Source organism: Squalius cephalus (genome assembly GCF_949319135.1).
Source record: "Squalius cephalus genome assembly, chromosome: 5".
Taxonomy (NCBI): Eukaryota; Metazoa; Chordata; class Actinopteri; order Cypriniformes; family Leuciscidae; genus Squalius; species Squalius cephalus.
The window spans coordinates 38,908,601-38,924,765 of NC_137126.1; the positions used below are offsets into that span (position 1 = coordinate 38,908,601).

Below are 16,165 nucleotides of genomic sequence, written 5' to 3' on the forward strand. Positions count from 1 at the left end.
AAGTATCATGTGACACTAGCTATGTTTGCAACCAAAGTTGCGAAATTAACTTTAAAGCGCAGAATTGGAATATCACACAAAACATTTGCGAATAAAGCTGTGCTTACCATCCGATGTTTTTATTTTAATTTTATTTAACCTTTATTCAACCAGATGATCTCATTGAGATTTAAAACCTCTTTTTCAAGAGAGACCTGGCCAAAATGGCAGCATATTGACAGTGCATATAGTTACAAATACGATCACCAAGCATACGCACAACAACAAGGAACATTTAAACAAGATGTGTTCAAGAGAACTTCATACTTGCGCCTCGAAACGCAATAAACTGGCAGACAAAACGAAATATGCCATGTTATATTGTGATCGGATGCCCGGTGTTTGGGAGCGCAGTCATTTCTGGGAGGGAATTAAACCAAATCAGATGACATTTCAGAATGACCAAACCAGCATTTGAGATGCTGTGCAATGACATTGGTCCGCTGGTTAGTCCAGTTATCCAATCACATCCTCTGTTGAGGCAAAGTCACGTGAGTTTTTTGTTGCTCATCGAGAGATTTATACAGTAAATGTGTTTCCATCGTAGTTTGTCAGATAAAAAATGTATCCGCTTCAATTGAGTGCATATGTTTTATATGCACGTTTTTAGAATTTATGCGTATCTTGGCTTTTCCATCAAAGGTTTTTTTTTTTTTTTTTTTATGCAGTAAAAAGCACATAAAAATGGGTGGATAGCTACTGAAGAGTAAAAAATTGAGGTTTGCCATCACAGGAATACAATACATTTTAAAATATATTAAAACTGAAAAAAAATATTTTAAATTGTAATAATATTTCACAATATTACTGCTTTTACTGTATTTTTGATCAAATAAATGCAGCCTTGGTGAGCATTAGAGACTTCTCTCAAAAACATAAAAATCTTACTGCCCCCAAACTTTTAAATGGTAGTGTATGTAGAGGATGAACAAAAGCCTAAACATTTTAGATTGTTCATTAATTTAGTGAACAGTTTTAGGCTGAGCTCTTTCAGTGCTCACTTCTGGGAAGGTGTCACTCCTACTTTCAGCGTCTGTGTCAGCTCTCTCTGCCCCAGAACAAGACAAGGGCACCTTGTGCTATAATTAACCTCAGTGGGAAACAGAGACCCTGGCTATTTCAGAACATGTGTGTGAGTGTGCGTATGAGGAGAAAACTTGCCGCCAAATTTCTGGGCAGACATGGTGCATGACAGGAGCGTGATGACTTGTTTTCGAGATCACACAAAAGAGACGGTGAGAAGGGTGTGTGTGTCTGTGTGTGTGTGTGTGTTACTTCTAAGTAGTGTTGGGAAATATCTGGCTGCAATAGTTGAGTGTTGAATTATGGCGCAGCTGTGAGAGGTTTGCTTTATAACATCTATGCTAGCTTGACTGTAAGGAATATCTGTTTGAATAACAGTTGTTTGAAAAGAAGTGGATTTATTATGACTGTAAATAAGAATTTTCAATCCATGAATATGCGTTTTGAATCAACATCTTGATATCTACTACCTGCTAGCATTGCTCTTTATGGTCCTCATGCTGTTTACTGTTAATCGTCCAGTATATTGAGTTGATTTTTTAAAGCTTTGGTCTATTTTGACTGTATTGCTTGATTCATTTTGGGTGGTCATCTTTTGCTCAGTCTTTCTTTCGCTTTATTTCTATTCATAGTTAATACAAGCAGTTTTCATGCACTGCAGAAAATAGATGTTAGAACTTAAGAAATATAATAATACATTTAGAGAGATTTGTTTAAACCAAATGAAAAAATCTGCCAGTGGAACAAGACAAAATACAGTCATATTATTCAAGATATATTATCTGAAACCAAGTCTTAATATTTTATCCAGTTCTGCTTCTCAAGTAAATTGGAATACTCAAGTGTCTTGTAATCAAACTTAATAGAATTTAAATTTTTGGGTGACTTATTTCTTTAAGGATCTTTTGATTTTTGCCAGAAAAAAAGACATGGATTAAGAATAGGATCTTTGTATTGCATTTACACTGAAATAACACTTAGCTGGAATCGCCACACGTGACATGAAGGTATCTGGCTCCTCTGGCAATGGATTTGGGAATGGCTGCAAAAACCTTATTGATATCAATTTGACCCATGCTTTCTGTGTCTCATGTATCTCTGTGCATTGTCGGGGGGGCGTGTCACAGGAAAGGCTGTAGATAACAGTTCAGTTCAGTCAAACCCCAGCACCCAGCCTGACTCCGCCCACATACCTCCAGGCCCCTCCCCCGCTGTCTTCAGTAAGTGCCCTCTGACTGCAGTGACATCACCCACTTTCCCATCATCTCCCTGTGCATGTGTGTGATGCAGATCAGCACTAAAACGTAAATCAGTGCCATTAAATGAGTATTATGGTCATATTCACCCATTAGTACCAGTGAGGATTATTACTTTCTGTTCTCATTGGTAAACGTGATACTTCATTGTTTTTAATCAAACCTAATCTTGCCGTTTTCTGTGTTCTGATCGTTTAACCAATTTCAAATGGATTTATTTAAAGGGATAGTTTTAGGGATAGATAGGGATACTCCAAAAAAGATTTTACAAAGCACAATAAAAGTATCATAAAAGCAATCCATATAATAATTGATGTTTTAAGTTTTATGAAGCTATGTGGTAGATTTGTGTGAGGGAAATACTAATATTTAAGTCATTATTCACTGAAAATCGTACTGAAAAAAAATTATTGAATGTTTGAAATGACATAAAGGTATGTAAATGATGAAATAGATTTAAATTTTGGGTGAACCGTTCTTTTAATGCCACTGCACACAGGACTCCTATTCCTTGTTCTGCTTCTCTTCTAAGCTCATCTCCACTGTTATTTCTGTCCTGCCCTGTCTGGGCCCACAGCTGCCACTAAATTCACTGATCTGCTGGGTGTGGTACGCCGGGGCTCGGTGCCCACATCTGATGCTGAGGGGGGACACACTATCACTCCAGCTGTAGTTTCTGCCCCCTCCACTCCCCAGACCCCCAACATTCCCACACAGAGTAAGTCCCTCCCTGATGGGCCAGTATGCAGATAGGTTGTACAAAAGAGGTTGCCGAGTCTGTCTTCATTGCAAACCTGTCACTCAATGTATATTTGATTCACCATGTTTTAGCTGTTTATGCATGTTCTTTTTCTGTCATCTGCCTTTGGCAATAATGCCATCGGCAAACTCCAGTGTCACGTTTGACTGATCTAGTGAGCAGTGTGCGCAGACCTACAGTCCCCCAGACAGACAGTGAGCCATCAGCAGCCAGCAGAGCCCTTACTGCCCCAGTATCTGTCCCATCACACCCCTCCCCTTCCCCTGCCCAGCCATCCTCGAGCCCCCGGCCCTCGGCACATTGTGAGTATGTGGTGTCAGTGTCTGTGCTGGCATTACTGGCACAGCAGCATGAGGTTTTTTTTTATTTATTTCCTGGGAGTGTAAAAAGGCAGCAATGATGCTAGTGAACTAACATGCACACTGTGTGGATGTCTCTGGTCATTCGATCACATCGCTCACACCTGGGCAAGAACTTGGGTCTTAAATGCGTCATCAGTGAGCACTTTTGAGTCTCTCACTAGTGTTACTGCATGTTGATAAAGCACAAAAAAGTCAAAAGAAAAAGTTTCTCAATTTGGGGTTGTTTTATTAAAATAACTGATTAATAGAAATTATATAAACACTACTGTTCAGAGGTTTGGGGTTGGTAAGATTTTTTAAATGTATTTGAAAGAAGTCTCTTATTGCTTCCAAAGCTGTATTTATTTGATACATTAAAAGTGTAAAAAAAAAAATAATTAAATTTTAAAATATAATTTGTTCCTGTGATGTCAACGCTGAATTTTCAGCATCTTTACTCCAGTCTTCAGTGTCACATGATCCTCAAGAAATCATTTTAATATTATGGTTTTCTGCTCAAGAAACATTTCTTATTATAACTTTGAAAACAGTTCTGTTGCTTCATATTTTTGTGGAAACTGTGATACTTTTTTTCAGGAATCTTTGATCAATAGAAATTTCAAAAGAACAACATTTATTTGAAATATAATTTTATGTGACATTTGAATTGTCTTTCCTATCACTTTTGGTCATTTTAATGCATCCATTTTGAATTAAAAGATTATTTTCAAATAATTTGAACGGTAGTGCATATGTAATGTATAGTTTATATGAATATATTGATTGATTAATAATAAAAATTACTTGTTGTTTTATGAAGATCACATTAAACCTTGGAAACTTTTTAACATGCTATTTATTTTTGCTTCGTTTCTCATACACTTCTTATATGCAAAATTTGTAAATCCAAAAATAATTTTAACAAACCCCTTGACAAATTGTGATCGGAACATCTGAGACTGATCTTAGTATCAGATGTAAACGCAGTTATACAGAGAGTCTTTTAATTGTGCCTGTAATGATTGAGTGTTATTTTAACCTTCAGTTATTTGAGCTGTGGTATTTAGTTGTTTTAGTCCTGTGACTAACAGAGCTGGAAAGGAAATGGTGTGTGTGAAATCATGTAGTGTAGGTGGCTGAAATCTGTTTGGGTGGATTTTGTTTTTTATTTGTGTGCTTCTGCCTTGTTCAACACTGCAGCTTGTGTGTACTGATGCAACAAGACAGATTAGAAACGAGTCTGCTGAATGAATTAGAGTAAACCTGTGGAATATATGTTGGTGTGTTTTAAAAGATGCAACTTTGCTTACAAATAATGCTCGTACTAGAGAATTTTGAGAAGTTGGCTCCTGACACTTGACTTCCTCCTCCTACAGCACGCAAACAGGAGATCATCAAAATCACAGAACAGCTTATTGAGGCCATCAACAATGGCGACTTTGAAGCCTATGCGTAAGTTGCTTGTGTGTGAGGTGTATTTTTAATTTTATTTAGCCACAATTGACCGAAATGTCATAGCACCGAAACTATTTTAATTCCTTTCAGTAAAATCTGCGACCCTGGACTCACCTGCTTTGAACCTGAGGCCTTGGGAAACCTGGTGGAGGGGATGGACTTCCACAGATTTTACTTCGAGAACTGTAAGTTGAGCCATATTGCTGTCCACTTTTACCATGTTGGTCATGATGTACAGTATGTTCTAAAGTGTGGCTGGTTTTTGCTCTGTCAGTGCTGTCTAAGAACAGTAAGCCCATCCACACCACCATCCTGAACCCTCACGTGCACCTGATTGGAGAGGAGGCCGCCTGCATTGCCTATATCCGCCTCACGCAATATGTGGACGGGCAGGGCCGGCCGCGCAGCAGCCAATCAGAAGAGACGAGGGTGTGGCATCGCCGGGACTCCAAATGGCAAAATGTCCATTTCCACTGTTCGGGAGCTCCGGCCGCCCCTCTCCAGTGAAGGTACACCTGGGCAATAACATGAGTCTCAAATGCGTCATCAGTGAGCACTTTTGTATTATGAAGTGGAGAGTCTCTCACTAGTGTTACTGCATGTTGATAAAGCACAAACAAAGACAAAAGAAAAAGTTTCTCAATCAAGATGAGGGGTTGATTTTATTAAAATTACAGATTAATAGAAAATATTATATAAACCCTACTGTTCAGAAGTTTGGTGTTGGTATGATTTTTTTCAATGTTTTTGAAAGAAGTCTCTTATGTGCGGTGGCCGAGAGAGCTCAACGCTCTGCAACTGAAGAAAACACATACAAATAGAAAAACACCCGCAAATTAATAAAACATCTTCATCAGTTTCACAACACACGTGCTCCAAATACTCACAACAAAACCGAATACAAGAACGTGCTGCAAATAGCACAGACCACAACGGAAATGTTTCCAGGGGACCCCAATAAGTGACGAACCCGGCTGGGACGGTAGTGCATATTTAATATATCATATATATGAATTTATTGATTTAGTAAAAATAACTTTTTGCTATTTGTTATATGAAGATCACATTAAACCTTATAAACTTTTTACCATGCAATGTATTTTTGTAATGAAAATATGTAAATCCAAAAATGACTACATATACGTGTAGACTTATGTTAAGTTGTTTAATGGGAGAGTGGGAGTCTTTAACAAATGCTCCTTGTGCCTTAAAATTAACCACATTTTGTACACTACTGTTAAAAAATTTGGGATCAGTAAGGAGTGACAGCAAACTTCTGACACAAAATTCTGTTCATCAAAGAATCTTGAAAACAAAATATTCATCAAAAATATTAACTAACACAACTGCTTTCAACTGTGCTAATAATTAGAAATGTTAATTGAGCACCAAATCAGCATATTAGAATGATCCAGAAAGACTGGAGTAATAATGCTGGAAATCCAGCTTTGCATCACAGGAATAAATGTTCTTGTAAAATGTACAGTATTCAAATAGAAAACGAATAACAAATAGAAATTGAATTGTTTTTGATCAAATAAGTGCAGCCTTGGTGAGCATAAGAGTCTCCTTTAAAAAAAAAGAAAAAAAAAAAGAGTAGTGTAGAGTGATCGGCGCTAGTTTTCTCACTTTTTATTCCAGTGAAATTTTCACAGGGCAGTTTCTTTTTTGAAAGTCATTTTCTATAAAGGCATTTAACACACATTGACCTGTAGCAGGGCATGTTGTCATAGTGGGTACCGTCTGTTTTTGACACTAATTTGAGAAAAATATCCAGGTTTGAAATATGAAATGCTATTTTACATATGAAATTTTTAGCCACATTTATTTAAAATGTAAATTATACATAATTATCATAAAAATGTGTTAATTGAATGTTATTTAATGCCTTTTCTGCAATTAACAATAATAACAGTTATGAAACAAATGAATTCATGAAACAGCACAAATGAAAACGTTAAAATAATAAATTCAAATTGATTGCAAACAGAATAAACAAAATAAATTAAGCACATGTGACAACTTGCCCCATTAGGGGAAACAAAACTTAAAATCTTCATTATATAGTTGTCTTGTCCCTTGAATATTATTAATCACCACTGTTTGGGGTTTTTCCGTTACTGAGAGATATAGCCCTTATGACAACTAGCTCCTCTGTATTTTTCTATGCACATCTCGGATACAATTTTGTTGTTGGACAAGATAAAGACACACAGTTAACACATTTTTTTTTTCCCACTCAGGTTGAGCTCATTGTAGCCACATCTTAACAAGAGTGTCCAGCCAGAAATGGAGAGTGCAAGAGTGAGGGAGGGGGGGGAGTTGAAGAGAGGGAGGAAGGAAAGCGAGCCCAGTGCTGGGTGTCTGTGAGTCTGCACGCTGGGTCCGGCCCCCTCACCTGTCAATCACCTCACCTGCCAATCACTTTTGTGCGTCGTCTTCTGTCTTACCTTCAACTTTACCCCCTCCCTCCCTGTATCTTTACACCCGTGCAGAGACTCCCCCTGTTGTGCACATGTGCTGTGTGGAGTTGGACAGTCTTTGATTAGTACGGATAATAAGGCCTCAGCGAGTCGTCTGTGAAACACCACGCTTTCCGTCGCACCTTCCCAGTGTGAATAATGTTACACTGAATCGCCGTCCTCATTTACAGTGTAGATTTTCGATATAATTGTTGTTATTATTATTATTACTACTATTGTTCTTACTGTTGTTATTAGTATTAAATACAAAAACAATTATCACTTATACCATTCATGTTCTGAATGCCAATGATTTTTAATTTATGTAAGACTTTTCTTTTCTAAACATTTTTAGAGAGCATGAATTTTTTTCAGTATATCCACAGCGGCCATTTCCGTGGTGATATGGAGAAATAATGGTCGGCGTTTATGTACAGGCTTCTCAATGTGATTCACATCCAACCGATGCGTCTGTCCATGTGTGTTCAAGCGTAAGTGGACATATGTCGGTATGTGTGTCTGTTTTGGGGCAGATCCCACCAGAGCCTAATCGAGAACGACGTGACGTTCGGGGTCTTCCAGCTTTATTTCTCGCATCAATAGCACAGATTTGAAATAATTCATCGGGTTTCAGTTGGCGTACTTTATATTGAAAGAGCAATTCCTGGTTTTTGGAAAGCCACAGTCATGCTCTATATGTAACCTGTGACATTAAATTAGTATTAGATGTTAGTGTTGCGATTTTTTTTTTTTTTTTTTTCAGCTGAACCAGCGGTATTAGAATAGCTCCTGTACAGTTGGACCGACTGAATCAAACCTGAATAAAAACCATACCTCAGCTGAACATGCCAATATCATAGGCAAACCAGATGACCTCCTCACTCATGTGTTTTCTAGGACTATGGAAAGATATTGACGTCCAATGGCATCATTCAGTTTGTTCGCAAAGTGGCAATTGTTTTAGTGTAGGTTTAGAGTTATTAGAGGCCATTAAAAAGCAGCTGGTTCAATGAGTTCGCGAAATATGGTATAAAAGCGGAAGAATTTTGTAGGTTTAAGCGTACAGAGTTGCATACTTTTGCTCTTTTGAGTTTTTTTTTTTGTTTGTGTGTTTCATCATTTATATTTTTTGCAACATATGGTGTTAACTATTATCAATATTACCCATTCTATTTTTGAGAGTTTATATATATTTTGTCGTCAGTGTGCAAGACTTTTAAGGAGAGTGAAATTTGTTACCTTGGATCCTTTTTAAAGATTGTTTACCCTTTGGATGGGCAAAGTGCAAGGTGTGTGAAGACCTTTTGAAGAATGATGCGAAGGTTCGTAGTCAAAATCGGCAGCAATAGTTTTATATTTCAGAAGATGGTGAGAAATAGTTTATGAAGTGTACGTCACACCTCGAGCAACTTTACGCTGGTTTCAGTCTATTTTTGAAGGCTTGTAATCATGGTGAACGGACGTGTCAGTGTGACATCATCACCTGGTCATGTGACTATTTTATTGCCCTTATATAGACTCGTATACTAATTGTGTCCTCAGGTTGTATTTATTTATTTGATTATATTACCGCAACTTTCTACGTGGTTTTTAAGTTTGTGTGCGTCGCACACTTTGTTTCATGTTCAAACTCACTATTTTTGAGCTACATGTCATATCGATGATGACTACTGATCTTTTTTTGTTGTTATTATTTGAAAGAAATTGTCTGAAACGCCTTTCACGAGGATAAAAATAGGGAATTTTTCAAATCCAATCAAAAGGCTTCTTCCAAATAAAGCGACCCCCGTGAGGCCCCGTGTTTGTGCTCCGGTGTTCTGCTTCTGTTACAGTTGCGTCTCATTCTTGGATGCTTTATCTCATGCAAGACTTCACCTGTGTTTATATAAGTTTCACGCCTGTCCACTCCCTTAAAAAAAGACAAAATGACGAAAAAAATTTATAAAACAGCATGTAAAAAGTGTACTGTTCTCTGTGTGTTTAGCAATGAAAATAAACATGTTAACGAGTGAAAGTGCACATCACTATTAAAACAGGACACACAGTATTGAAACTGCAGTTTACTTGCATTTCAGCTGGAATTTCTTTGCATGATAGTCACTTGAACACTAGGTTTGGTGTTATTTCTCTTTTTGATTTCATTTTTCTATTGAATGCTGGTTTACCTAAACCTTTCTCTTATCTGTTTTACCAGCTTTGTTAAGTGCATATATATATATATATATATATATATATATATATATATATATAATATTTTGTCCCAAAATGATACTGACAATGGCAGTGTAAATGACGAATACTATAGCTACAAAATGTCGATGATATTAAGATTATGGAAATGGTGATATTTCTACGGCATGCTTTTGTATTAAGCTCATTGTTGTCAATGCAGGGTGACTGATATTTATATTAACGACTATAAGATTACTCATTAGTATGAGACTGCTTGACTTCAGAGAAGCACTTGCAATATTAGCTAAATATGCATGAGTTTTTCCGAATCACTTTTAAGCTAAATTTGTATCGGCAGTGACATAGTTCTGCTATTTGTGCTTTGCGGATGCTCACCAAACCTGAATGGCCAATTGTTTCTGACTTTTATCAGTCTTTTACGACTTAACTTACAGCTCAGTAAATAACAGAGATCCAGAGTATTTCCACCTGCACCAACAACCCTGTCCGTCTTGAAGCACAGGACTGTTTCCGTTCCACCCGTCACGTCATTTTCTGATTGGAAACAGTACTGGATAGTTTCTCTGAAGTTGAGTTTTCTCACAGTAACCCTCTGTTAGTTTTGTTTTTCTGTATAAGATAATGTTCTCTTTGATTTCTGATGATTCTTACTCTTGTTATTGCTCTGTTCTCAAACATGCTCTGTGTATTCCCTGACTTAAGCAAATGTGTTCAAAAGATATAAATAAATGAGATGATTTAAATACTGAAGAATCGTGTGCATGTTTCTTGAATATTGATAAGCAATATATTTTAAAGGGTTCCCCATCATAAGAAAAACGATCCACCTTGGTTTTGGAAACTTTTTTTCCCATAGGGATTTAAAAAGGTCTTTGTTAAAGAGTTATGCATGCCAAAAGTGAATCACAACATTACCAACTTTAAAATAAAGCAAAAAGGTATTTGAAAAAAAAAGACAGATAGAGAGTGTGGCTTTTATGAGAGAAAGAACTACAATCCCATAAAGCATTGTGAATGACAATCAGATGATGGGGAAATATAAAACTATCGACTTAAACACTTAGAAAGATTTTATAAATATAGAAACAATATGGTCATTCTATAATTTAGGGTAAACAATTTTCTTCAGAAAAATCATATTTTATCAATTTAAGAGGACGCATACAATAATCTCACACCAATATTTTATCCACCCTTTTTTTTCAGTTTGCTTGAAATTGCCTTTGTGTCCCTTAAATTACGTTTTTGCTATGTCTGCATTTTGAAGTAAGTGGGTCTTGAGTTCAGAATAATGGATTATAAATGTTAAAGTCAGAATTATCTATATTAAATTTATTTCCACAACCTAAATTAATAAATTGTTTAAATTAAATTTTCGTTAAAATAAGAAAATATTTCATTTTATTAATTTCTGCAAAAATTCTGTCAATTATGTTACTAACCAAACACACGAAAACTAAAAAATGGTTTTCACAATACCATGCGACCAGCATCATGTGATGTGATTTTCTTCTGCAGCATTATGGCAAATATCCTCTTTTTTTTTTTCTTTCTATATTTTATCTCCAATGATTGTCAAGGAGTATATTAATTGGCAACTATGTTGGGTCCATTGTTATGGTTTGCAATATTTTTTGTTTTTATTTCAATTAAAATGTTAACCTGATCAAGAAAATGACATTTGGTTGCCCAGGCAAGGCCTGCCACTGAAATTATGAGGCAAAATGGTGAATTTGTCAACTATATCTGTCAAGTGAGTAACTGTCATTGTCAGCTATATGTTTTGAATGATTTTTTTTTTTTTTTACATTTTCATTTTCTAGACTGCTGGTTTTGATATTATTTTAGGGTATAGTTTACATCCACACGGACTGGAGTTTTGCATGACATTCTCAAAACTATCAAAATTATCTTTAAAGTAGATTTATGATAAAAATGTAATCGTTTAAAAAAAAAACACACACACAATTCTTAGAAGTCTTAAAATAATCACTATATGACCAAAAAACAATGAATATTTGAATCACTTAAAGTGTAGCACTCTTAATCAGTGTATGAGTGGGATATAGTTTGTCCGTAACAGATTACAAACCAGGAAAAAAAATGTTTTTTTGTAATATCAAAATAGTGTTTAATGATTAAGCTTTGCAACTAGCAGATAAGTTACACTGATAAGATATATAAACTGAAACCATATTATTTTTTACACTGATGTGAAATGTACCCTAAATTAATGACTCGTATACAAAGATTTTAAATAGTTTGAGAGCGTAGTGGGACTGACTTGCAGTGCTTCATGGGAGATGGGCGTTATAGAGTTATTTAAGATTCCTTTGCAGAATCATGGGAAATGTAGTTTTTCACCATGAGTTCCGCTGTTAAACATGATTATTTCTGGAACCCGACTGTTGCACTCTATATTATGGAGTTTTAAAACTGTCATTTCCAGGCCTGGATAAAGTAAAAAAAAAAATAATTCATAGAAAGTTGTGTTGTGCTTGAGTAGAAGTCAACATACCAGCAAGCATGTCAGCATCAGTCTGTCCATTGAAGATTTTGGAAGACATTTGTAAACTACTAAGTAAACTGTATTGCAAATGAAAATCTGCGTTTTCAATCACTTTTTTAACTTTTATTTTCAATCTGTGTACACATTTTAATTAAAAGGTCTGAATAAAATGTATGAATAAAATGTAAATTGCTTTGGATTAAAGTGTCCACCAAATGCATTAATGTAACATTAGTGGTTCTGCTAGATGTGTGCTTTTAGGCTTTGATTTGTTTGCATTTATTAATGGCCAACCTCCATCTTAAATGGAATTTGTGATGACCTGTTTCCAGTCTTCGCTAATTAAAGTGATTAATAAAAATGTAGGCAATGGACCCTTTTCAAAGACTTCCCTCTTTTGGAAAGTTGTGGAAACGCTAATGGGTTTTTACATTTGCTATTGGAGCAATATCTGCTGTTTTCTCCCATTCACCGCTATAGAAGTTTACCCAACTATGACGACTTCCGCTTCTGAGGACCCGGAAATGTGAAAAGGGTCCTTTCAATACTGCATGTATCATAACCACATCAGTAACAACCAAATAAATTATGCAGTAAAAAAAACCACACACACAAAGTCAAAACTCAAACCAGTCTGTCATAAAAATCACATCCTCACAACATTGTGTTCCATAAATAACATAAGAATCAGTCTGCTTATAAAACATGAAAACAATAACAAAAAGACATTTTATATCGTAATCAGGCCAGTTTAACTAGTCTCTCACTGGCCTCCCAGAGTTTTTTTGCTACTCCAGAATCTCTAGCGAAGGCTCGCAGAGGAGCCGGCCGACAGTCAGTGAAATATCCTCCGCTGTGCGGGAGCACCTCGTCTGATACAGCGCAATACACCACCGTCTGCGCCCCAGCCTCACACGAGACAAAAAACATGAACATCACCACCTGCACAAGGATCCGGTACAGAATCGAGTAATGAGAGGTCCAGCTACTCTGAACGTAACCTGAAAGAGACAAAAGACACAATGACCTTCACAATGCACAGTTCAGATAATTAGAGGTCCTTGCTAAGGTTAAGATCACTATTATTACTGCTCATACTCAGGGACACCAGGAACACTCTAGCAATCTGTTTCACAGTTGTAAAATGAGAAAGTCTCACCAGGGTGAACGGCATACGCAGTCACTCCTTTCCCCTCCGTCATGCGAGCAAGCTCCTGTGTGAAGTAAATGTTGGCCAGCTTGCTGCGGCAGTAAGTGAAGAACGGGAACAGGTTGTAGTTGAGATCTTGGAAGTTCAGCCTCTGGTACTTGTAGCTGGAGCAGGTGAGATTGATCACTCTGCTCGGGGAGCTCTCTTTCAGCCGCGGGAGGAGAAGGTTCGTCAGTAAGAAGTGGCCCAGGTGGTTCACGCCAAAGCACATGGAGAAGTTGTCATCGGTCCAGTCGAGAACGCTGGGGATACCTGAGGGGAAATAACCATTTTGAGCCATTCAGACCAGGGGTCTTCAATCTTTTAGGGTGTGTTCACACTTGCCATGTTTGGTTCCATTGCTCCGTTCATTTGAATAAGTGTGAACGCTGCCATCCGAACCCTGGAGCGCACCAAACAAGGACCGAGAGCACTGAAAAGATGGGTCTCAGACTGCTTCCAAATTAACTCTGGTGCGGTTCGAATAAAGTATTAGAGCAACACGGACCAAAGACGTGTAAACGAGCCAAAAACGGGACGTGATGTCACAAGATGATGTAACCCTAAGGACAGAATGCTCAAGCATACTGCAAGATAAATCTAATAAGCCTGACTTTTCTGTCTCTGTTTCACCCTGTTTTCTTCCTTTTTGGTCTTTGAGGCTACAGGAGTGGAGAGAAGTTCTTGCTTCTCTGCACACATCTGTTTTAATGTACACTCTATGTATGTGAGTGTGTTTCTTGGGAAGCAGCCTAGAAAGGGTCCCTTTTTTTTGTTTAGGAGAGAGGGCCCGAAAGGGCTGCCTTCAGCCGGAAAGTGGGCATAAATGGACTTGTCTCACATTCTATAAGAATGTAATGTATATTCTCATTGGTTGGCTGTTACACCCCCCTGAACCTTGTATAAATGCTGATGTTTGCAAGTAAAAGCAGAGAAGGTCGGTGAACACCAATTGGCTTCATGTTCCTGATTCTCCCAGGCCTGTAATTCTTTTCAATCCATGAAAAAGGAACAAGACTGAGAATGAGGCACGGGGAACAATAAATAGAGATAAAATATTCTAACACATACCTATTTTTTCTCATCATAGTCACGATATTGCCCATCACGGTTTGGTACAGGCATCAGAACCGTGTCTCCTCGCAGCAGATCTTCGCTTGTGTAAGTGACGGAGGGATTCCTGCCGCTGTTTTGACTCCTTCACACATTTTATAAGCTCTTCACGAGTTCTCAGCTGGTCAAAATACCATCATATGTAGGCTACGCATATACAGCGAGCACATTTATCCCAGCACACAGCATCGTTTTGGATGTTCGGTAAGTTCACTCGCAAAATGTGCGTCATAAAAGCTGACCAATCAGGTTGTGAATATATCCCAGTGCCTTTAGGTTCAGTGTTAAAATTGCCAATGTGAACGCTAAGCAGACCAGGACTAAAAGTGTTTTGTATTTTGGTCCGGACCAAACAAGTGAACCGAACTACAAGTGTGAACACACCCTTAGATGCCACAGATCCCCAAAATATGATCATCTTTGTGCGAGAGACAGTTATATATAACTTTTTATGCATAAAGAAAGACTTAATTTATACTGTGAACATGTGTATATATATACAGTACTGTGCAAAGTCTTAGGCACGTTAGTATCTTCACCCCCCCAAAAAAGGTTTTAAGCCTGTTATTATATCTTTTGCTTTAGTATTTCAGTAGAAAATATCAGTTTCCATTTCCAAACATTCCTTTTGCCATTAATTGTAATAATCCAGTGAGATTTTTGTATGCACGTGTTTCTTCAGGCACCTTGGAGATGTTGACACGGTTCTTCTGGATTTAGTCTCAGTTTTTTTCTGTTTCTACATGTAATCCCAGATGGACTCGATGATGGTGAGATCGGATCTCTGTGTGGAGCACCGGCTGTTGTCAGACTCCTTGTGCATCCAAAAATCTCACTGGATTATAAAAATGAATGGCAAAAGGAATGTTTGGAAATGTAAACTGATATTTCCTACTGACACACTACAACAAAATACATAAATAACTGGCTTAAAACCATTTATTTGGGGTGAAAATACTAATTTGCCTAAGACCTTTGCACAGTACTGTATATAAAAATCATCAATCATCATCACCTGCATTATTGATCAAAATATCCAGCCGCTTCTCCTTTTGTAGGAAGGTTTTGCAGAACTCTCGTATGGACCTCATGTTGGCCAGGTCGACCTCCATATACAGCACATTCATATTGTGGCTCCTGCCTTTGATTTCTCGCACGGCCTTTCTCGCTTTCTCCTCATCCCTGCAGGCGATGATCACACGAGCACCTCGTAAAGCCAGTGCCACAGCAGTCTCCTTCCCAATCCCGCAGTTTCCTCCTGAAACATACATACAAGTCTCAAACCTCTCATTCATAATAGGAATGAATGGCCTTTCCATACAGGACAATCCATATTCCAGAATAACACAGTGACACACGATTCATATCATAACCAATGTGATTTAGCCATACATGAAGGTTTGGTTTTTAATATGCAAAGGAAAGAAGGCGTACAATAAATATTACTTGTATGACCTAACGTTATATCAACTTTCATTCACTTGCTGTCAATCACGCTACACTAAGACATGCTACATAGCCAGAGATATGAAGCCAAAAGTACTCACCTGTTATAAGAACCGTTTTTCCATCTAACCTCTTCACATCCATGTAATACCTCCTCCGTTTCATCCATTTCAATATCAAAAAGCACAAAAGTGCGGATATTATAGTATATAACAGATACATGCTCTGTTAGCTAAACCAGCATAAGACAATCTGTCCTATTTAAACGGTGGCATCAGAAACTGTGTTCACAGTCTGATACTGTAGCCATTAGCTACGCACGTTAGATTTACCATACAGTCGTGAGGGTAGGGGGCGCAAGCGTGCGCTAATCATGTAG

The 16,165-nt window shown here is 37.4% G+C and overlaps 2 protein-coding genes across 15 annotated transcripts in view; one reads left to right on the top strand and one right to left on the bottom strand.

Moving 5' to 3' along the window:
- Nucleotides 1-9,248, top strand: part of camk2b1 (calcium/calmodulin-dependent protein kinase (CaM kinase) II beta 1) — a 62,418-nt gene extending 53,170 nt beyond the window's left edge. For 9 of the 14 annotated variants that reach the window (XM_079870906.1, XM_079870909.1, XM_079870899.1 and 6 more), the window contains 4 exons: nucleotides 4,796-4,871; nucleotides 4,965-5,059; nucleotides 5,149-5,383; nucleotides 7,118-9,248. In XM_079870906.1, coding sequence (XP_079727032.1) covers nucleotides 4,796-4,871; nucleotides 4,965-5,059; nucleotides 5,149-5,381 — 404 coding nt within the window. In that variant the 3' untranslated portion in view covers nucleotides 5,382-5,383; nucleotides 7,118-9,248. Of the gene's footprint in view, nucleotides 1-2,189; nucleotides 2,283-2,895; nucleotides 3,037-3,212; nucleotides 3,381-4,795; nucleotides 4,872-4,964; nucleotides 5,060-5,148; nucleotides 5,384-7,117 lie in introns of all 14 variants that reach the window. The other 5 variants (XM_079870896.1, XM_079870905.1, XM_079870902.1 and 2 more) reach the window with 1 other exon arrangement.
- Nucleotides 9,249-11,348: 2,100 nt separating this feature from the next.
- LOC307158570 (retinol dehydrogenase 14) lies at nucleotides 11,349-16,142 on the bottom strand. Its single transcript, XM_079871274.1, has 4 exons — nucleotides 15,888-16,142; nucleotides 15,356-15,598; nucleotides 13,198-13,500; nucleotides 11,349-13,039 (listed from the first exon to the last, which is right to left on the bottom strand). The coding sequence occupies exons 1-4, from the start codon at nucleotides 16,006-16,008 to the stop codon at nucleotides 12,780-12,782; spliced, it is 927 nt and encodes a 308-aa protein (XP_079727400.1). The 5' UTR covers nucleotides 16,009-16,142; the 3' UTR covers nucleotides 11,349-12,779.
- Between the last annotated feature and the right edge of the window lie 23 nt (nucleotides 16,143-16,165).

Coding starts and splice junctions, on each gene's coding strand:
- LOC307158570 (XM_079871274.1), bottom strand. CDS start 16,008: ATGTATCTGTTATATACTATAATATCCGCACTTTTGTGCTTTTTGATA. Junction 13,501..15,355: donor TATTTTGATCAATAATGCAG/GTGATGATGATT, acceptor ATTTCCCCTCAG/GTATCCCCAGCGTTCTCGAC. Junction 13,040..13,197: donor TGCGTATGCCGTTCACCCTG/GTGAGACTTTCT, acceptor TGTCTCTTTCAG/GTTACGTTCAGAGTAGCTGG.